This window comes from Rhinopithecus bieti, unplaced genomic scaffold, assembly GCF_001698545.2.
Source record: "Rhinopithecus bieti isolate Rb0 unplaced genomic scaffold, ASM169854v2 scaffold_23283, whole genome shotgun sequence".
Lineage (NCBI taxonomy): Eukaryota > Metazoa > Chordata > Mammalia > Primates > Cercopithecidae > Rhinopithecus > Rhinopithecus bieti.
Window position 1 is genome coordinate 778139 of NW_016810852.1, and position 24145 is coordinate 802283.

The 24145-nt window shown below is 36.0% G+C and overlaps 1 protein-coding gene across 1 annotated transcript in view; it reads right to left on the minus strand.

The window, feature by feature from the left end:
• The window catches only part of DNAH6 (dynein axonemal heavy chain 6), a 327840-nt gene that overhangs the window by 274107 nt on the left and 29588 nt on the right, over nucleotides 1-24145 (minus strand). Inside the window, exons 6-12 of the mRNA XM_017892976.1 lie at nucleotides 13853-14120; nucleotides 10598-10732; nucleotides 10355-10508; nucleotides 9582-9711; nucleotides 7944-8112; nucleotides 4954-5070; nucleotides 546-746 (exon numbers count right to left, since the gene is read on the minus strand). Coding sequence (XP_017748465.1) covers nucleotides 546-746; nucleotides 4954-5070; nucleotides 7944-8112; nucleotides 9582-9711; nucleotides 10355-10508; nucleotides 10598-10732; nucleotides 13853-14120 — 1174 coding nt within the window. The remainder of the gene's footprint in view (nucleotides 1-545; nucleotides 747-4953; nucleotides 5071-7943; nucleotides 8113-9581; nucleotides 9712-10354; nucleotides 10509-10597; nucleotides 10733-13852; nucleotides 14121-24145) is intronic.

The window sequence follows — 24145 nt, forward strand, 5'->3', positions numbered from 1 at the left end:
TTTTTTTATTCCCTTTTTTTTTTTTTTTTTTTTTTTTTTTTTTAGGTGGAGTTTCACTCTGTCACGCAGGCTGGAGTGCAGTGGCTGGAGTGCAGTGGCGTGATCTCGGCTCACTACAAGTTCGCCTTCCAAGTTCACGCCATTCTCCTACCTCAGCTTCCCAAGTAGCTGGGACTACAGGCACCTGCCACCACGCCTGGCTAATTTTTTGTATTTCTTAGTAAAGATGGGGTTTCGCCGTGTTAGCCAGGATGGTCTCTATCTCCTGACCTCGTGATCTGCCTGCCTCAGCCTCCCAAAGTGCTGGGATTACAGGTGTAAACCACTATGCCGGGCCCTATTTTAATGCTTTTAAAAAATTATTTCATGCTCAACAGGACAATTTCTAGAGAACAAATATCATTTTCAAATTTTACCATTTAGAGATTAGGCACATGCCAATTTTCACATCAGAACATTTAGAGATAAGAAAGAAAAAATATATATTACTTAATTTCATAAAAATTGAGAATATTATAAAATAGTTTTAGTCAGAGTAAACATACCTTTATTTGAGAAATAATTGTGTGAAAATTCTTATCATCCTCGAATACTGCTGCTAAACTTGGCCCAGTTCCACAGGTTTTTTCTTCAAGTTTGTTGTTAATATAAGGGCTGGTGAAAGCATCAAAATACGAATCAGGCACGAGATTAGGAACTGATAACACAGTGTTTTGACAATGATTAACTGCACCCAAAATACCATCCTGTCAACGAGAAAGGCATAAATATAAATGTAAATGCACATGTTTATAAATTCTTTTGAATTTTATGAAATGCTAAAATAAATAAGAATAACTTATTCAACTAGGCTGGGTATTGTGCTGATTCTGAGTGTACGACAAATCAAAAGACATGGCCCTACATGTTTTCTAATTGAGAGAGGACACATGTTTTCTAATTGAGAGAGACAAAAAAATTGCAACACATGGTGATGAGTTCTACATTTGAAGTGCGAACAAAACACTAGCAGGTCACAATGGAAGGAAAGCCAAGGAAGTCTATGGGAAAATTTAAAGGGAGGGTTAAAAGTTTATATTCTTTGGGTAGTAGTTTATATTCCAGAAAGCTAATCTATGGGAAAAATAGAAATGTAAACAAAGATTTATGTGCAAGGACAATCACTGCAGTATTTCTTGTATTAATAACTAATCAGAGAAATACTTAAGTGTTCAAAAGTAGAAGTATAGTTATATAAGTTCTGGTGCCTTTATACAATGGAAAATTACATATCCTTACAAAATGGCGTCTCCCAAAAATAATTAATGACATGAGAAAAAGCTTATGATATAATGTTAAGTTTGAATAAAAGAGAGTGAGCAGGATATAAAACTGGTATATAATATTATCTCAATGTAAATATGTATCCATATCTATCTCTGTAGATAACCTCATGGTAAGTTATATATATCAGCATATCAGTATGCACTAAGACAAGACTGGACAGAAGCATATAAAATGTTAATGGGTTTTATTTTGGTACATAATATTATCGATTATTTTAATAATTTTTTCCTATGTTTTTCAAAGTCTCTTCAATGAGCATGTTTAGTTTGTAATTTAAAATAAATATAAAGTCTAATTAGAGAAAATGAGATAAAGAAAACGTAAGTCTTTAAATGAGTCTCAAAAGATGAAGACAAGCTTGTCAAGTGTATCAGACAATAGTATAATCCTTGCTAAGTCATTGTGTATGGGACCCAAGGGGGCAGGCAGGTGAGTCATTTAGGTACTGGAGCATCAGCACTGCAGTGCAGAAAGAGAATACTCTGCAGATGCAGTCAGCCCCTTCATGAAAGGCCTTGTGCATGATGCCAGTGTTAGCCCATGGGCCAGCAATCCCAAACTGTGATCGGGGACTACCCAGAGGATAAAGGGTCCCAACTTCCAAGGTAAATTTGAGAAGAAATCTTGAGTTACACGAAGTTAAACAGGAATTTTCTCAGGACCTGCTAAACAGGATTTTTTATATCTGTTAATATATAAATGTATATCACAACCCCCTTTCTCCTGGAATGCTTACCAACAACTCACAGAACATCTTGTGAAAGATGCTACTACAGGCAATGGAGAAATTTTAAGCAGGAAAGGGACATGATTAGATTTGCTTATGAGAATAATCTTGCTGTCAGCAATGTGGAAAACGGATTAGAAGGGAAAGAGGCAGGCAGATGAGAGCAGACTATTTCAGCAGGCCAGAAGAGAGATGATGAGGTCCCAATGGAGAAGAGTGGCAGAGTGGGTGCAACCATGGTTCAGCACACAAGAACTGATGATCTGATCTCAAGGAGGTAAGGGAGACTCTAGGGGAACTCCCAGATTGCTGGCTTGGGCATCTGGGCATCTAGGAGGACTGCCAGATTGCTGGCTTGGGCACCTTTCATTGAGATGGAGACAGGGAGGGAGGAGCAAGTTTTCAAAGAAATTGATAAGTTCAATTCATATTGGTGAATTGAAGCTAACTGTGGGACATTCAGGTGAAGATTTCCAGATGACCATGAGTGAGGCTTAAAAGAAAAGTATTGGATCTATAGATATAAAAGAGGCTCTTGGAAAGATGACTGAGAAGGAAAAAATGTTGCTACAGAAATAGAAATCAAAGGAGGAGTCTATTTCAATTAAACCAAAGGAGAAGTCTATTTCAATTAAACCAAAGGAGGAGTCTATTTCAATTAGCAGAAGCAGTAAACAGAATCCAATGCAATGGGAGGTTTGTCTCACACAGCAAGAAATATTAGAATTTAAAAGTATATATTGAATCAAGTGTTAGGAAACCATAGGTAACCTAAGCAAGAGCAAAGTAAGAGATCATGACTTAGGTATATAATTTTCCTTTAGATTAATCTCCGTGTGTATGTGTGTTTGGAATCATTGGGAATGATTAAGGCTAATGACTAAAATTGTAGTGAAAAAATATAAAATTTATGAATAATAGTCCTATTTATACTTCTATTGGCTGATTTTTGGGTTATATGAAATAAAATCTTATTTTGGTATGAACGGACAAGCATGCTAATTATTCCCAAAGTTTGGCCATGTATGTTTCATATGTATTAGTTAAAAATACCCATGTGGGGAACAGGGTCCTGTAACAGGAAATGGGAAGGGTATTCAGTTTGAGGCCCACCCCTTGGGGGTAAAAGACAGCCAGCTGCTTGTGAGAGAGCCTCCTTTTGTCATCTGCAGTCCAGGACACCTGCATCCCATGTGAAGGACATGAATCTTGTGGCCAGGAGGGGACATGAGAGTCCAGTGCCTCTTGGCATGGGAGTTCCTGAGCGAGCTTCCAATCACAGGGACCTCAGTAGTCTGTTTGTCATTGTAAATGCCTTCAAACTGCCTATCCCATAAATTACAGAATCATAGGCTGCTGGAAGAGGAAGCAACGCTAGAACTCATATGCCTTCTCATCATATAAATGCAGAAACTGAACCCCAGAAGTGGTTTTCCCAAAGTCAAATAGCTTGTTAATTGTAAAGCCAAGACTAAAATCTAGAGATCTTGATTACTAGTGCTTTTGAATCAGAGTACAGCAGCTAACAACAGAAGATACAGACTTTGACTGGTTTACTAACCTATGCACCTATGCAAATATAGGAGGCAGAATTCTAAGATGACCCCCAAAATTCCTGCCCCTGTGTACACATGCTGTTCAATCCCCTCCTTTTGAGTGTGGGTGAGAGTTGTGAATATAATACGATGCCAGTCCCATGATTAGGTTACATGATGCAGCAAAGGTGGGGGGATATTGCAGGGGCCCAACTCAGTTGTTTTCAAGTTAGTCAAAAGTGATTATCCTTGATAGATGTGACTGAATCAAGTGAAAGCCCCTAAAAGAGGGATTGAGGCCTTCCTAAGAGAATGGTCCATCTGGCCTTGAAGAAGTGAATAGCCATATTGTAAGCTGCTGAGAGAGTGGGCCACATGGCAAGGAACTACAGATGGTTTCTAGGACCTAAGTAGGGTGGTCTTTGGCTGACACCCCTTAAGGAAATGGGGATCCCAGTTTTACAGTTGCTTAGAGCTGAATTCTTCCAGCAGTCTGAGGGAGACCAAGACCTTGAAATAGACGATAATCTGAGTAGCCAGTGAAGCTCCTGACTTACAGAAACTGAGATGATTCATGGAGGATGTTTCCAACTGCTACCTTTGTGGTAACTTGTTACACTGCTATAGATAACTAAGACAACAAAATTCTCTAGGATCCAGCATACCTTTAAAAAGATTTCAAAAATGGTATTTACAGGCTGGGCATGGTGGTTCACACCTGCAATGCCAGCACTTTGGCAGGCAGAAGCAAGCGGATCACTTGAGCCCAGGAGTTCAAGACCTGCCTGGCCATCATGGCAAAGACCCATCTCTAAAAAAAAAATAGCCAGGCCTGGTGGCATACACCTGTAGTCCCAGCTACTCAGGAGGCTGAGGTGGGAGGATTGCTCGGGCCTGGGAGGTTGAGGCTGCAGTGAGCTAAGATCACATCACTGCATTCCAGCCTGGGTGACAGAGTAAGTCCCTGTTTCAAAAAAGAGAGGGAGGGAGGGAGGGAGGGAGGGAGGGAGGAAGGAAGGAAGGAAGGAAGGAAGGAAGGAAAGAAGGAAGGGAAAAGGTATTCACAACAGAGTGATCTCTTGAGTTGTCCTTAAAGGGATCCCTATAGTCACTTTTAAATTTTGTATAGAATGTTTTCCTGTACCTTACAAAGCCTCTAATCTGACTCAAGTTAAAGATAATGTGCTAAACTTTTAGATAGTTTATATATAGCTATAATGCTGTGACAAAACAATGCTTTCTCTCTTTCTCATGACCATCTTGGAGTAATGACAACTGCAATTCTGACAACCAATTGACAGCAAAACAGCTGCTTCGTTTTCCAAAAGGGTGCTTGCATGTGAGTAATACATGAAAAACACACACCAGAAAGTCTTCCAGAGAAGGCTCAAAGAGAAGTGACTGGACCGTCAACATTAGTTCTGTGAGAAACATAGGGATGAGAGATTCATCTTCTTCTTGCTTTTCCACCACAAGGGTCCCCTGAAATGAGTATATTTACAGTGTTATAAAGACACAAGTATCAAGGTCTAAAATAAAATAAAAAAACAAGGGACATGTAAACTGAAGTTTATATAATTAGCTGAATTCATAATCTTGGCATGCGGAAAGTGTTTCAGAGAATAATAAAGAACAGAAAGAAAAAAAGGTAAATATTGAAAGGCTACATAACAGTTTAAACCTTTTCTCCTTGTAAAAATACTACCAACAAAATGGAAAGGTAAACAATAAACTAGGAAGACATATCAATAATGTATATAGCAGATAAAAAGTTGATAAAATTTTAATAAAACTATAGTTGATATACTTAATAGGACTATATGCCAATAATATATTAATGAATCCTTACATAGAAATATATTCAAATACATATATACTTAAGTAGAAAAATGGGCAAAGGACATAATCTGAGAATTCTTGAAAGCAAAATAGAAATGATGAATTCACCTCCTTATTCTTCTCTTCCTTAAAATAGTTTATTCAGTAACAACATTTGCAGAGAGTTTATGTTCGCCAGGCACAGTGCTGGGTATTTGTGTAATTCCCACACCAACCTTCTTAAACAGGTTCCATTATTGTTCCCATAGGATGAAAATGGGATCTGGAGAAGGTAGAATGTTTCATCCAGATCATACTAGCTAGTAGGCGGCAGACCAGAATTCAAACCCTGGTATTTCTGATTCCTAGACCCATGCCCTTATTCCTGCCCTGGGGTCATAATTACAAGAATACAACATTTGAAGGCAGTGATATACCACTTTGTATATTACTAATGCAGATTAAAATGAACGGTAATATTATTTAGTATGCAGGTGGGTAAAAGCTTATTCTTTTTTTTTTTTTGAGACGGAATTTCACTCTTGTTGCCTAGGTTGGAGTGCAATGAAGCGATCTCAGCTCACTGCAACCTCCGTCTCCTGGGTTCAAGCAATTCCCCTGCCTTAGCTTCCTGAGTAGCTGGGATTATAGGCACCCACCACCACGCCCGGCTAATTTTTGTATTTTTAGTAGAGACGGTGTTTTAGTATGTTGGCCAGGCTGGTCTCGAACTTCTGACCTCAGGTGATCCACCTGCCTGGGCCTCCCAAAGTGGTGGGACTACAAACATGAGCCACTATGCCTGGCCTAAATGCTCATTCTTAAACATTGCTGTAAATTGACAAAGCCTTCTGGAGAGTATATGTCAGTGTGTATGTATCAAAAGCCTTAAAAATGTGCATATTTCTGACTCAATTTCACATCTAGGAATTTTTTTCTAAGGGGAAAATCTGAAATGTGTGAAAATGTATAGACAAGGATACCCTTTAACAGCATTATTTGAAATAGTGGGAATGTGATCAATAATTGAAAATTATTTACAAGAATTATACATTTCTCTGTGAGAATATCATGTGGAAAAATAAATGTTGACTTGGGAAATATTTCATAATACTGTATTGCTAAGAGGAAAAAGCAAGGGATAAAGCAGTAAGGAAAGTATAATATCTTTTTTTCCCTTTGAAGTAATTATCTTTGGGTAGCAAAGGTGCTTTTCTTTGTATATTTGTGTTTTCCTAATTTTGTCACTTAGCATAAATTACTTTTAGAATAGAAAATAAATGTGACTTTTAAAATTTTGATACTATTTATAAAAAGGAGAAATTCAGAATAGGGGAGGAGAGAAAGCTATGAAAAGGAGTACATGACTATGATTTAACTTTTGGAAGAAAGGGAAACTAAGGCTGAGAGCATCAGGTCTTGTATAATTAGGTTTCTGTGGAGCAGGAGACTTAAGCTGTGAGGGTAGGAGGTTTGATGAAATGAGATGAGCATGTTTTGCTCACCTTGATGAAATCAGGTGAGCATGTAGGTATTCTGGAAGGAAGCTATTAGTACTAAGGATGGAGCTAGGGCAAAACTTACTGGAAATTTGAATATGAGACAATATGATCTTTCTTTTAGCTATGCTGGAATGCACGAATTTGTACTACTTCATCCAAACTTCTCAAAGTACTCTGTGTCTTTAAGATCAACATCCTCATAAAAGGCCATTCCCTCAAAGCACAGTAATTTGCTTCTTTTCACCTCTAAACCATTGTTTACTTCTTTTATTTATACCACTTTTCCTGCTTCTCCCTGCCAGTTTATGCCCACAAGGAGCACTTATGTCCCCATGAACTATAAGCTTTGGGGGACAAAGATCCTATCTATGCTTTTCATGACTATCTACTCAACATCCAGCACAGGAATTGGCACAGAGTAGGTACTTAAGAAATATGTCAATGAACACATGAGTAAGCTTTAGCAAGTTCCTGTGACAGGAACTTTCTCTCAGTACGGTGGATTTTTACTCTATTATTAGATACTTGTTGATATGCTGATTTTCAGTCTGCCATTTCATGTGTATTGTAGGCTTTGATTATAACATGAAATACTCTATGCCCGGGGTTCCCAACCCCCGGGCCATGGACCAGGTACAGGTCCAGGCTGCGCAGCAGGAGGTGAGCAGAGGGTGAGCATTACTGCCTGAGCTCTGCCTCCCCTCAGATCAGTGGTGGCATTAGATTCTCGTAGGAGCCCAAACCCTACTGTGAACTGTGCATGTGAGGGATCTAGGTTGCATGCTCCTTATGAGACTCTAACTAATGCCTGAGGATTTGAGGTGGAACAGTTTAATCCCGAAATCATCCCCCAGAGTCTGCAGAAAAAATTGTCTTCCATGAAACTGGTCTCTGGTGTCCAAAATGTTGGGGCCGCTGCTCTATGCATTTCTCTCTTTTTTTAGTGCACAGACATTAGCATAATTCATAGAGCATAGTTTGCGCTCCTCAATAAATGCTGACCAATAAAATATTCTTAATTTTGTGTGAGTATACCTTTTTATCAGGGACTTCAGGCTTCTCTTCAGTAATCCATTTCTGAATGACATCTGCTGAAGGTGTTCGTTTTAGCTTGTCAGTGAGATGGTTCAAAAGCGAATTAACAGCATTTACGGTTAAGACATGCAATATGTTCTCAATTAGATAGTCGTTTAGACGAATAAAGCTTGAAAGGAAAAAAACAAATACAACTTCAGTTTTTTATATTCACTACATATTTTTGACAGTGCCTCTAAAGCAAATATTTAAAATGTAAAATATCATAATTTCTCCTTGAATTTCCATTTAATTATACTACAATATCAGATATGTATTGTCCAGAAGAGTTGTTCTTAGATATTTTTCCTTTTAAAACACAAATATATTCAAATATGTAGCATTAATTCAGTTAGATGTTCTAACTCTTCAATAGAATATTTAATGAGTAATATAGCTGTTAGAGAAAATGCATCTAGTTTATCTAGCTAAAAGGGCCATAATTTTTTTTAAAAGATGCTTTAAAGGAGAAATCAATGCATACATCATCTGTAACTTGCATTCTAATAGTAAAAGTGTAAAATTTTTGCTATTGAATAAATGTTGATGGCAATTGCTAACCCAAAGGTTTGAAGTTTATGTTTCCTTACTTGAGTGCTTACTTAGAATGCAGACGGAGTCAGCAAGACATTTAGAATAGTCCTATTCTGCCCACGTGGAGCTCTAAGGCCTCTAATACTTTTAGGCCCACTATGGTAGCCTCAGAGACTGATTCACTGATTTCTGTTGCTACACAGATATTTTCATATATAAACTGAGAAACAGTTAAGATGTATTACATAATTGCAAAAGTTGGATTAAGTCTGTGAGGACTGAAAAACAATAATCAGTATTTTATAGTTCCAAAAACATGAGATTTTAGAATGATGGGAAATCCAAATTCTGGAACAGTCAAGGTCAAGATCCAGTTGGGTAAGCCGGTGTCAGAGCTAGTGCTAATGAGAGTCCCCTGGTGAGGTCCTAGGAGGGATATTTCTCTCTCTGGCTCCCAGTGGTAAATCCCATTTTAGGGATTGGGTGCACCTTTGTGAAGTTATGCAGCTGCCTATAGTTCTTTTGTGACCAAAAAGATGGAGCACGTCCTCCAGGCCCACTTGAGGAGGTCCATAAATCTGTGTGCCTGATTTCTCCCTGCCACAGCCTGCTGTACTGCGAGTCTCCATGCCCAGGCTGGGCCAGAGGGAAACAAAGCCAGAGAGATCAAAGAGGAGCTCTTGGCCTTGGCCTCATGCTCTGTCTCTATCAGCTCACAGTCCCAGAGCTGCTTTGGTTGGTGGCAGTTTGAAGAGGGGGTCTTCTGGGCTGTGCATTCAGGTTACCATGTCCCACAAATTTCTCATCACCATTCATGAACAATGTGGTAAAGGGTTCCATTTTTTTTCCAAGTGAGACATCACTTAGGTCTTAGAAAAGATTCTACTTTTCATTTTAATTTTTAATTGTGTGTACTTAAGGTATACAACACGATGCTTTGATATACATAGTGATATGATTACTCTAATTATGCAAATTAACATACTCATCACTTTCTGGGGTTTAATTTTTAATGAAGCTTAAGATGGATACTACAATTTTTCTTGAAAATGAGAATAGTCTTACCATGTCAGCCTCATGCAATGATGCCTTTTGCTGGCCTGCTCTGTATACGTCATTTTCTCAGAGTCTCCATAAGTGGGCAACTCATATGGCGTATTAATGAAACTTATACTGCTCTGCATTTTATGATAATCTAAGAATAACAGAAGGCACAACAACAAGTGTACTTGTATAAAAGTTCCATCTCTTTCAATATGATTCAAAGAAAAGATAAATAAAATTCAAAAACAACAAAATATTTTGGTACATGAAGCATTTCAAACCTGCAAAACAGCCCAATTATCCAAAATAAGTTTACATCAAAGGATTTCAATTCAACAAGATTGTAGACAGTTTACTGACATTCTCATTAACAGGATTTGATCTGTATATTATGCTACCTCTTTCCTAGGAACAGCTTTACCCTCCTTTTCTACCTATTATTTAGTCATCCTTTATAGTACCCGCCAACCGAGTCAATCCTAAGGTCAATCCAGTCCCTTAATTTTAACAAAACCTATTGTATGTGCTAGTAGACTGGACGTACCTTTAAGCAGAGAGATGCTGAGTCCACTCTAAAGTGCTTATTAATCAAGATTCTGTATCCAGTTTAGAAATACTATATACAAACAGGAGTAATGGGAGAAACATGCAGTATTCTCTATTTCCCTCCCTTCCACAAAATATATTACATTTATAACATCCATCAAATGTTTGGAACAATTCAAACATAGAATCATTATTTAAACTTCAGAAAAGTAAAATTAAAAAGGGCTGAAATTTTAGAAAGCCACTACCTCTGATATATTGAGGTTCTTTCCCCTTCATACCCTCAAAAGGTCCAAAAGGACAGTCATCAGGAACAAATCCTGCAGCACGCAAAGCAAATCGACAAGCCTTCCTGACTACATATTTTGCCTCATTTCGAAATTCTCCCAGGCGTTCTGTCACCTAGATATCGTTGAATATGTATAGTTAGTGATACTGAAGTATCAAAAATAGGGAAAAAAGCTTTGATTCTTATAGAGAAAATTTGTTACCTCTGCTAGCCATAGGACTTGTGCGGCCTTAAATTCCTGCAGGGTGTACGTGTGACACTTTTCAATATAACAAAGTCCCATAAAACTCAAATAATAACACAATTCATTTATTTTAAGAAGAGCTGGTCGCAAATGCTGAATGAAAATAGGAATTTATTATTTAGTAAAAATATTCTGTACTTTAAAAGTATAAACATTCAAAAAGCAAGAATGGTTATTAAGGATAATAAACACTTCTGTGTGTGAACTTTTGCTACAATTACAAAACGCATATGTTAAAAGATCACTTCTATAACTCTTTTCTAAAAGTATTCCTTGAATTACCAGATTTAATTTGTCTGAATTCCTTTCTTTTGATTTTGAAAACACATACATGTCTTTCAGCTATTTAAGGAATATGGCAAGTAACTTAAGGAATTGAGGGCAAGTAATAGAAAACTGGGTGTTACCTTAAGTACTTTACAATGTCCAGTCATAATGATAATGGAAAGGCCCATCTATTAACTTAAGAGGTTAGGACACAGAAGAAAGTCAAATTTAACATTAAATTGTTATTGGGTAACAAGTTGCTCTGGAAAACTGCTTCATGTTTTCTCAAAAGGTTAAACATAAAGTTGCTAATGACCCAGTAATTCCACTCTTACATACGTGCCAAAGAAAAATGAAAACATATGTCTAGACAAAAACTTGTACATGCATGTTCATAGCAGCATTATTCATAATAGATAAAAAGTGGAAACAATCCAAATATCCATCAATAGATGGACAAATAAAATAGGCATATCCAATACAATTTGCCAACTTTTAAAAATGCTATGCTACAACATAGAAGAACCTTGAAAACATTATGTTAAATAAACAAAAGTCAGTCATAAAGGACTACATACAGTCCTTGTGTATCCTCGGGTTCCACAGTCATGGATTCAACCAACTGTAGATTAAAAATGTAGTAGGGTATACAATGCTTGTGTCCATATTAAAGATGAATAGACTTTTTTGGGTCACTATTTTCTAAACAATATAGTATAACAACAATTTACATAGCATTTACATTGTATTAAGTATTAAAAGTAATTTAGAGATGACAAAATATATAGGAGGATGTTTGTAGGTTATATGCAAATACTATGCCATTTTATATAAGGGACTTGAGCATCCGTGGATTTTTGGTATTTGCTGGGGTGGTCCTGGAACCAGTCCCCCAAGACACTGAGAGCCAAGTGTATTGTATGATTTCATTTATGTGAAATCTACAGAACAGGCCAATCTATGGAGATAGAAAGTAGATTAGCGGTTGCCTATAATTGGGGGAAGGGACAGGAAAGTCAGAAAGAAATAGAGTGACCACTAAAGGGTAATGAGGTTTCCTTTGGAGTGATGCATATATTCTAAGATTGACTGTGGTAATGGTTGATCAATTCTGTGAATATACTAAAAATAACAGAATTGTGTACTTCCGATGTGTGAATTATATAGTATGTAAATTATATATCAAAACTGTTATAAGGAAATGATGTAGGCACAGGTGCCAACAAAATTGGTTATTTAAAAAAAAATCATAAGAGGAAAACAAGGACAACTCAGTATGTCTCCCTTCAACCTTGTCTAGGGGAATCAGCCCTAGTTAACTAATTATAAATATAAGACTAGTGGTAAGTGTGTGGGTGATTACAGCACTTAATACATATCTAAATGACTGCAATGATTCTGTTATTTAGGCCAATCCTTGCTTAAAAGGATGAGAGCTTTCTAGTCTGCTGGGACTAAATTTAAGAGAAGATACTATAAAGGCTGAAACACCACTGGTGTGAATGATGGACACAGAATGAAAACTCTCAGCACAATAAGAGAACATGCCTCGAGGATTGATAGAAGTAATTTCAAAGACAAATTAAGAATGAGCTATTTTACATACCTAGCAACACATATATGATATATGTAGTGTTCAAGACATGGTACAAGATGAAAGATGGTAAAATAACTTCAAATGACTGATGGATCCTTAATGAAATTTGAGTTTCATGTCAAGAAGGACTGGAATAGTTTTTCACAACTCAGAATGCACAATGGAATGGATGACTTGAGATAGTCCATCTTATATATTTGTCTTATACTAATGTTTATGTTAGCCAGAGACCTTGAATGTTTCCCTATTGTGTGACTGGCATGTTGATAACAGTCTTTCATATTACCATATGCAAAGTGAAGGAAATGACTAGTAAAAAGCAAACTTGAGATACTGTCACAGAAATAGACAGCTGAGGACCAGAACTCTGAGTGTGACGGTAATGATGACTGCAGTTTATTCCTAGGGGCCAAAAAGGAAACTTCTAATGCAAGCTGAAATTCAATAGATAGAAATTTTAAATATGGTCACACATTTTTTCACAGTTTTGTTTTCATGATTGCCCCATTGTCCAAAGTAAATATTAAAAATTTTCCTACTGTATGAATCCATTGTAAAGGAAACATGATATATTGGGAGCTACTGACCCATGAAAACAAGGCCCTAACTTATTTTCGACTCTAAAGTCTAGAGTGTCTCAAAGATAACGGGAGGTAAGAGGCTACCAGCCTACTCTGCTCAAAATGACATATAACTTTCCTAATCAACAACAAAGGGGATCACAAATCCAAAAACTCTGAGGTGACTTCTAATCAAAAGGGACCTGTCCAACTCTCTTCTTATATTTTTGCATTTTGCAACCCTAGTTAAAATGTAGAAACACCCCTAGATTGCTAGACTCCTAAATGACAATACAGGATGAAAACTGGGAATTCTCTTAAGAATATAAAATATTTGATTTCAAGAACAGTCTATACCAACAGCTATAATAAATTCACACTTTCTTTTTTTGTAAGTAATTATTTTAAAATATGAATGATAAATACATACAGGATTAACAATGAACAAATTTTTTTGTAGAGATTTTCGACATCCAGTGATTTTCTTGGAGCGGACATTCTTCCTCCACACACTAAAAGCCTTCCATTTCCGGAACAGTGAAAATATGGGAATCTTAGTGAGTTCTCTGTGATATAGATATTCCTGTTCCCATCGATCAATTTCTATAAATTCAGCGTCTTCATTATAAATGTGTGTTACTGCCCTTTGGCTAATAGTATAGTAGTCATTTTATTGATGTTCTCATAACTTACAACTCTATAAACAAATAAAATTGGGACTAATAAATAANATTCACACTTTCTTTTTTTGTAAGTAATTATTTTAAAATATGAATGATAAATACATACAGGATTAACAATGAACAAATTTTTTTGTAGAGATTTTCGACATCCAGTGATTTTCTTGGAGCGGACATTCTTCCTCCACACACTAAAAGCCTTCCATTTCCGGAACAGTGAAAATATGGGAATCTTAGTGAGTTCTCTGTGATATAGATATTCCTGTTCCCATCGATCAATTTCTATAAATTCAGCGTCTTCATTATAAATGTGTGTTACTGCCCTTTGGCTAATAGTATAGTAGTCATTTTTATTGATGTTCTCATAACTTACAACTCTATAAACAAATAAAAATTGGGACTAATAAATAAAGTATTCAATACAAAATGAAGCAATTACGTTACTTTTTTATTCTACAGAGATAAAACATTTCTGGAAAGCAAACATTATTTAAAGCTAAAAAATTCTAAACAACAACTTTCAGATTAAATACATTACTCCAGAAAATGAGTAAAACAAGTTGGGCTTATTATAAAGATTTCACAACTGTGGCAATATGCTTGATTATTTCAGTTACATGATTTTTACATTAAAATGAATTGAGTATAAATTACTAAAATTTAATAGTTCTACATTAAAACTATCTGGAGCCAAATTTTATCTATTATTAACTCTTCAGAAACTATTCAATATTAATAGCATAAAAGAATTTTACACTATCAAGTCAGGACAGAATTATGAGAAAGGCAAAAGTAAGGAAACATTAATTAGGTGAGATAAGAATCAAGACCAATATTATATGCCCAATTTATCACCAACAAAATATTTATTATTGATAAATTGTTTAGTTCATCGTATCTCTCTTTCAATGGTTGTCATGGACATTTTTCAACTGTATGAGTAACAGAAAACTGATCAAGTAAAGAAAAGAAGCAAGAACAAAGTAAAAACAGAAGAAAGGATAGGAGAAAGAAATGAAGCAATGAAAATAGGGCTGATTCTCTAAAACTGCTTAAAATAAAATTTTTCCTACAGCAAAACGATATTCTCTGTAAGTTTAGTTATAATGCTGAAATACTGAATGCAAGAAATATTCAGTAATAGAACAAGTGTGAAATATGATATAGCACCTTATTAAAATATATTTAGGAATTTAGGAAAATAACATTTTTCTAAAATGTTTCTGTTAGGAGAACTTAGTAAAACAAGATAAAGGTTAAGGGCAAAAACAAAGCCCTAAATTATTTCTGTGTTAAAACTATGCAAAAATGACATGTACTACAGAGAAATTAGACAGGAACACTCCAGTGAAAATCAGCTATCTTCCACATCTTTCAGTTCTTGGCTCTACATTCTGAACCTGGAGTCCACAGTCCTATTTATTTTATTTTATTTTATTTCTACTACTACTATTATTATGATTATCTTTGAGATGGAGTCTCACTCTGTTGCCCAGGATGGAATGCAGCCATGTGAACTCGGCTCACTGCAACCTCTTCCTCCTGGGTTCAAGAGATTCTCCTGCCTCAGTCTCTGGATTACAGGCGCCCGCCACCATGCCTGGCTAATTTTTGTATTTTCAGAGATAGGGTTTCACCATGTTGACCAGGCTGGTCTCGAACTGCTAATCTCAAGTGATCTCCCTGCCTCAGACTCCCAAAGTGTTGGGATCACAGGCGTGAGCCACCACGTCTGGGCCACAGCCCTTTAACACAGCTGTCAGGTTATTTGTGAAATCCCTGAAACTGTTTTATGGAAAATTCATGTATATATGTATGATCAGTTTTTAAGACACTGGAACAAAATTCTGTTTTGGGTCTGTTAATAAAAGAGTAAGAACCACTGGTATAAATCATTTTTAGTTTTAATTTCTATTTTCATTTTAGTAAAACTGAATAACAAAAATATTTTTTAAATTATGGCACACGGGACGACAATGAAAGCAAACCCAAACCAAGAACTGTTCACGTGAGCGTGCAAGGAGATATGGGGGGGCTGATGGTGCTGTGCGAAGTCGGAGAGGAATAGTCCCTCCAACTTCAGGGCTGCCACGGAAAACCTTCAACCTGCTCGGCTTTTACCTGATTCCACTATCTGACTTTTTGTCTGTGTTCTAATTAACTCACCTCAGAAATGTCTGGAAAAATGCCAGGTATTGCACAGGCCTGCTGAGGAATATGGAATACATTTTACATGTTTTTCCTTTTCTCATTGTCAATAGCTAAAGATATAATTAGGGTATTCTTGGGGTGATTCTCTCTAAATGTAAAACTTCAATTTGCCACTGAAATTGTAATCAACTTCAGATGTTTCATTAACATCAGGCTTCAAAGCAATTTAAAAACAAGAATAAATTGCTGACCACGGCCCTGGTGCATGTCTGGAAAACTTGCTCTGTGCAATCTATCTGCTACTGATGGCCCTTCTAGAAGATGGTAGCTGTGGTCCATGATGTTGAATTCTAACTTGGCACTCAGTGTCACTTAGAAATTCTTTTTATTTATAGAAATTTACAGAAATTCTTTTTAAATCTCTTCTTATCGCAGAACTTCATTCTTAAGCCCCCAAGTGTTTTCCTTCTTTACACATCTCTACTGCTCATTGAAAACTGAACACACGAGAGCCCTTTCAAAGGTTGGATCACCATCATCAAAATCATCTGGGGTGCTTATTAAGAATCCAGATTTCTGAGTCCAACGCAGAATCAGAATCTTTATGTATTCCAAGACTCAAGGATAGGGAGATGCCTGGGTGACTGCAATACACAATCATGTTTGTGAACCACCAAACTTTATTTCAAAACAAATAACAAAAAAATGTGAAGACAAGGCAAGCTCCCTCTCGTATCTTCACTTGAAGTTCAACATACCATGTTTTTTCCACCTGATTGTTTCTCTCATGCTTTCCTCCAAACGGAGATGGAGAGGTTTCACCTCGCTTTTCTCTAACTCTCCCTAGATTTTTTGTTTCTTTTCCTCCACATCTAAAAGTGTGCAGAATGTCCCTTTAGCATATAGAAAATCTTTTCTTGACCCTTCCACCTACTTAACTAAAATTCCACACTTTTCTTCTTCTTTTAAGTTTCCTTTATAATGGTGTGTGTCAATGGCCACATCCACCTTATCAATTCCCTCTTAGAGTTCCTGAAAAACGGTTTTGTTTCCTGCTACTCTAACGGAATTATTTTTCCAAAGATCAACAGGGACTTCCTTCAAGCCCGATCCAGTCGGTAGGTAGAAGGGGCCACAGGGTCAGGAAAAGATTTGCATAAAAGAGAGTGTATGCACATTTCTCTGTGATATTATTCTTAGACTTTCCAGTTCATTACTGAGAGGTCATCTCCCAGATCTACTCCTTGGACTGGCGTGTTTTGCTCTACATGCTCTGCCTAAAGTGTTTATCCATTTTAGGAGTTGAACCACAACTCCTATGATGATGACTGCCCCCTCAGCATTTCTTAGCACTCAGGATCAAACTTCAGCTGCCTCCTAGAGTGTGGTTTTGGATGTTTGTTCCACTAAGACCTTTCTTTGAGGAGATAATCAGAAAAAGTAGGCTTCCTTTAAGAACAAAAGAAAACTTTTAAAATTCAAGTGTTATGTTATAAAATTCCTACTTTTCAGATAAAGAAGATGACTTTAGGATCTAGTTAACTAGAGATCCTTGGATAGTTAACCAATTAGATTGAGATGGACGTCTCAAATAAAATTATATTTAACTATGCTCTACTATCTCATAATTGGAAAAAATATATGTAGTGCTTTCTTGCTGCTCAGCGAAGATCAAAGGGTCCCTTGTCAAATTATTTTACAGTAGAACCTGTCTGTATCCATCTTAAATGAAACTTAGACCTCAAGACGTCTATTAATTTCTAAAAGTATGTGTGTTTCATGTGAGATAACCATATGAACTTAGAGAATTTTGGGGCCCTTGAGGTAGGTCAATCATTGTCCTATTATTATTATTCATTTCAGATATAACTCAAAGTAAACCTACTTTGGGGCTTAGAACCCCTCTGGGGTTTAAAACATTTTTTCTCCTCCTGAAATCAATTCATTGACTTCCAAAACAATAAAACCTCAATGTGATGTTTTTTCAAATAGCAGTTCCATCTGTTATACACTGCAGTGATTGGAAATGCTTCTACTCATCCTTAAACCAATCTACCAGACTAATACTGCAGAAACATAGTTTGCCTCATGTGACTGTTGTGCTCAGGAACCTTGAATAGCCTCTTATTGCTCCTGTCATTAAATCCAAGTTATTCTCCCAGGTATTTGTGGCTTCCTGTTTCACATTAGTTCCTTCTCTGTCCACACAAATCATCCTCTTTACTTAGGCTGATTTCTTCATCATATTCATCTTAGGCCATGCTTGAATGCATACATCTGTCTTCGTTCCCTGTTACCTCCTGCTTCTTTCAAATTTCTGATTTCTACAAGAAAGAGAGTTATTCCTTACCTGCTTTAAGGCTGAATTAGATAAGCTCTTGTGGCCCTACACAACTCTAAGTTGTCTATTTTCATCATTACATGGTTTTAAGTATTATGATTTAGGTGTATTCATTGAATAAAGGTAAGCAAGCAAGTGCCTGGGAAGAAACAGGCCACTTCCTGAGTTCCGCATTTACCAACCTCAATCTGTTTGATGATGGTCCTTGCCATGACTCAATATGAGACTAGATCTAACCTAACCAGGGGAAGAGAAATGCTTGCTTTATTTCTGGTTTGATTAACCAAAGATGGCAAAATATCTGGTAAAGAACTCCTTTCTACCTGGAAAATTAAACAAAAGCAAAACTAAGAGGAAACGTCCAAGTTTCATCACTAGGAGAATGCTTTAGGGTCAATGTTTCTCAATGTATGGTCCTTGGAAGAGCAGCATGAGCATTATGTGGGAATTGCACATTCTCAGGCTCCACCCTAGGCCTGTTAAATCATCTAGGGGTTTAACCATCTGTGTTTTAGCAAGTCTTTTAAGGCTTGAGAAAAGGTGCTCTAGGTCCATGAGGCATAAGTGTGACTGAATCTTAGAATCAACTGGCAAGTTTTAAAGAAAAGCTGTTGCTCAGGCTCCACCACAGACTCATCAGATAAATCATAAGTAACTGGAAGTACAGCCTGGGTGATTCTATTGGGCAGCTAAGGCTAAGAGCTATTGCTCTAGTTTCTTCAGACTTTTGTATGAAATGAAACCATCATTCACTAAATCACCATAGCTCCAGAGCAGTGCCAGGATGTGTGTGCATGTATGTTTGTGTGTGCATGTGTTTGAAGGAAGGGTAGGGAGACCATCTGGAGTCTAGATCTAACCAATGCTTGGCTTTTGCTAGTGTTGGGGAAAAAATAGATCTAATGTAAACCAGGGAAGAGAAATGTTTGTTTTATTTCTGGTTTGATTAACCAGAAGGAGGGTTTTTGATTATTCCAAATGAAAATCCAAAGTGTTTCCACTTGCTGACTCAAATTTGACTTAATAGATTTAAATGTCTTCATAGATTAGCCTAAGAAAACTGCCATTGTGTTAGAAAACCTGGTGAGGTTTTTTTGATAATATGGCTTCAGAATGATCTGTTCCTTATTATGTAATACATATACCTCATTCTAAAGTTTTAAAAAATAATTAGAATTTCACACATAAACTAGAATGCCTCTACTTCAGAAGGTTTTAAGCTGGCATCTGTGTTTTCTGTTCTTGGCCACTAAATAGTAATATAATTTAAAGGATAAAATGGCTCTAGTGTGAAATTTTAAAAGCTGCCTAAAAAGTACTTTTAACAAGTTTAAAAACAACCAGAGAACAAAATTAGTTGTTTAGAAGGAACATGTCCTGAGCTTAGAGTAGAAGTTGATATAGTTCTAATATCTCAAGTCATGTACCTGTGTTTCAAAGATTCTAACCAGAATCCTAATCCTAATTACTGACTTAACAAAGTTTCTCAAATTTACATGATCACAGAACACATCTGTTAACCACCTATCAATTAGAATCATTTAGATCTAATGTTCTTGGAAAGACACACTGGGAAACACTGAGGTATAGGAGACATGGTGTCCTGTTTTAGGCATTCTGTGGACCCAAAAGATGTTCAGATTTTGGGGAAGGCTCTGCCATACAATCTGAACTATCTGTTATATTTTAATAGCTTTAAACTTGACATTGCACAGAGAATGAAATCATAGAATTGAAAGATGGGAGCATCAGACATTACTCTGAATTTCCTACCTTCAAATCACAAAACAATATCAAATAGAAAAGTCATTAATCTATACCTCAATTTTCTTATCTTTCCACTATAGATAATGTCATTCTAATAGGATGTTTATGGGGAAGAAAGAAGACTAATGTACCGAAAGCACTTCGCACAATGCCTAACACAGTGTGTGTGACACAAATGCAGGAGTAGTTGTCATTATGAGGATGAGTATATTAAGTGGCGTGCATGAGGACTTGGGTTCTAAAATCCAAATAATCTGAATCTCAGCTCCATGACTCACTAGCTACGTGAACTTAACTCTGTGATTTTCATCATTTGTAAAATGGGTATATCAACCCCACCTACCTTAAGAGTTGCTGTGGAGATTAAATGAGCTAATACATATAAAACATTTAGAACAAGATTTGGCATACACTATAGTTGGTGTTAATACTATCACGTGGCAGTACTCACCCATTAACATCGTAAAGACTTAGTACCCCACTATGCCTTATAAAAGCACCCACAGTTCCTTATCAATGTAAGTTTGTATTTCAAAGGCCAAAACAAAAAACAGCAAATGTTAATTTATATAATTGAAATAACGGTGAGGTGAAGGGTTACATAGATATGAAAAACATCTATCATCTACTAGGGAGAGAATTATATAATATCAACAGTGGGTCCTTTTATACTAGCCTGAAAAAGAAATACTTTAATATGCCTCACCAGGGGTCTTCTTAGATCCAACTAAATGTTAAAACTCACAAGACTTTCATATACTTCTTTTTGGCATTCATCTACTCAGAAAAATCTGGGACAGGAACCACTTATTGCCATCAGGGCAGCATCAGACGTTACTTCCCCATTGGAGTCCTTGCAGCAGTCTAATAGCCACCTGGGAGCTATCTTCTCCCTAGGTGTCAACTCAGATGCAAAAAGATGAGATCCACATTGGGTGGATATGAAAGCCACTCTGGCCTAAAAGTCTTATTACTCACAGGAGCCAACATCTCTTGCAATAACCCCATAAGCACAGATTTCAGTGTTCCTCCAGGGCACATGCTCAGAAAAAAAAAATAATCTGAATTATGGGAAGTCAAAAGTTATGACTTCCCATAAGGTATTTATAATTCTTTCTTAGTTCCTCCCAATGCAGCTATAATTTACTAATTGATGTCATTTTTATCATAAGCAATGTTGCCTATAAACAATCAACATTTTACTCTTTTTAGGTTGTCAGTGGTACAGAGCTGTGGCGTTAGCCAAAGGTCAGATTCTCATGCAGGAGAAAATCGTTCTACAATCCTCTAGAACAATGCCTCTCAAACTTTGAATGTTATAAAATCCATGCAATGATAACATTTTATAAGGCACACGGATATAAACTGCAGGGGCTTGGTGAAGACATTAACTACAATTTCTTTATATAGTATGACTAAACACAATGCACATAATATGTGGGATTATATAATTTTTAATTTGGGACATAATTATCCCAAATTAGGGATATAATATTTAATTTGATAAAACTTCCAATTATGTCTAGCTCATAAGCAACCACAGCTGTGACCATAACTTTTTTGAAGTAGCTACCTCATGTCTAATCAAGACATGATGAATGATCTGTCCAAGTTCTTGATAGTCGCCACTCCTAAGAAACTTTGTAAAAGTAGCAGGCAGCAAATGGCAGAAGATGATTTATTTATTGTTTAGTCTCTGATATATAAAAACTCCCTTTTCCACTAGCCGAAATTTGGATAACTTGTTCTCTTGAAATTATTCACCAAAAGTACCACCATTCTTTAACTCTAACAGTTGTTACTTGTCTTTCTTTGATGCAGTGTTGACATTTCTTGTAATGATTTTTAGAAACAATGGTGAAGATTTCTCTCAAACACAGACAGATGTTATTCTATTTGACTTAATAATCTTTCTTTAGGTTCAAATCCACAACTAAAAAAATCATGAGAACCATTTTAAACATTACATTTCCCAAGTCGAATTTTGCTGTCAATTCCTAATTTTTGTCAGTAAGGGTTATTATATTCCCTGGTAGCTGCTATAATTTTTCAGTTAAGCTATTCAGGTGGTCAAATGTCAATTAAGCAACCCAGGCGTGTAGCCAAGAACTAACCTTTACTAAATCTGCAAAGTTAAATCACTTGCAAAATACTTCCCAATTCTTGATAAAACTCATCCTTTGGATTGCCAATGCACTTAACTATGAAACAACAAAAAATAGTATTCTGTTCTCATTTTTTTTGTAGAAAGCTAAAAACAAATGGTTATGTGGTTGATAGCTTGGATTTTATCATAGACATCATTTTGACAATATTTTAAAATTCGTAATTCATAATTTTAGGAAACCATTTACATATGGAAGTCCCTCTGCAAATAAAATATTACTTGAATATCAGTGTTATCAGAGTAAACCTTGGTTGTAACAAACATTTTTAAGAAGTATTTTCATAATATCTCATTTGCCTTGAATATTTAATCCCCAGAGATTTTTTTTTCTTCTTTCTAAACAAAGTTCTTCCAGACATTTCACCTCAGAGACTCTAAATAGTGCTGTCTAGCAGTTACTAATGTCTATAGATTCATCAATATGCAAGTAAATATTGCAATAAAACTTTAATAATGTCTTGGATTATGATCATCTATATCATCTAATATGTTGGTCTACTAATAATGTTATTGATTTTTTTTTTCGCTTTTCTGGTTCCAAGTAGTATAAAAACCTTCCACACAAGGTGGTAAAATCACAATTCTACAATAGTGATTCATTCTGATGTTAGATATTATATGTTCTTGCACTCCTAGCTTCCTGAGCTTCTTTAGCTGATACTAATCTAAAAACAGAAATTTGTTTCATATTTTGTTCTCGTAATGCTTTCAAAAGTTCAAACCCTTTTCTGGGTGGGGTGGATATTTCTGATAAGGTGTTGAAATAACTTGTTTGACACCACTGATTAATCTGGTAACATTTTTATACAAATAAGATATTTAGGCAAAAGGACAGGTCTATTACTGTAGTTTAGAAATCTAAGTTTGAGATAAGCTTAACTATGCTGCCTAATTTCTCATCTCTTTTGACTGCTGTGTTTGCCATATAGATCTGATAGTTTTCTAGCTTTAACAGAAAACTTTCCTTATAAATGAGCAAAAGATAAATATGTCAAATTAAATCCATATTACCATAAAGCATTTAAGAGAATTGTTGACCTTAACATCAGCTAATGATTTAAAATGTTTTAAAATTCAAGGATGTGGTAAGAAAATATAAAGTATTGGTTTATAGGTTTCATTAATTTAAGACGTAAAAGTATACATCTTTTAAAAAAATAAACCTTACATTCATATAGGATCAAAAACATCTTTGAAAATTACAAAAGCCTACAGTGCTCTTTACCAAGATAATTTTATTAGAATATGTTTTTTATTGAAGGTGAGCGAAGAGGCTGTAGGCTTTCTAATAAAACGGATATGTTATTTCTAATGTCGTCTAAATAGAGTGGTCTGTTGCTGATCATCCCACCGTTGCATCAATGCCTCTCTCTTTTAGGAGTCTGAAAATCCAACACACAAGTGTCTAAAAAATCCATGAGCAACCTCGATATTAGACAGTTACATTTCCCAAGTTGAATTGAGTTTCAGCTTTGAAAAACATATTTTTTAAGTTTTAAAAACAATTCATTATGAAATTCAATTAAACTTCAGATTTTTTTGAGTTGGTAACATCAAAACAAAACAAGAGGAAAGGAGGAAAGAAAGGACAGAAAAAATAATCAGAAACATCTAATTGCTTATTTTTTTTAAGAACATTTAATGTTGTGTCAATAGGAAAACATAAAAAAAAAGCAAATGAAATTAAAAAAAACTGAACAAGGATTTCTTTGTGTTTCTCACATACACAAAACAAAGAGTTTTGCTGATAAACTGAGCTTGTCTTAGAAACCTAAAGGAAGTGTCTACAGTGACAAACTCAGTGGGATGGTTCAACAGGAAGGTGGCAGAGGCTGTGTTGTGTTCCCACTACAGAGCTGCTCTCTGGCAGAGGGGGCTACACAGTCTTACTCATGGAAATATTTTCTGAATTCAGGAAGTTTAACAAGGTAATCATACAAATATTAGAAAAACAAAATTTCACCCTTGGTAAATTT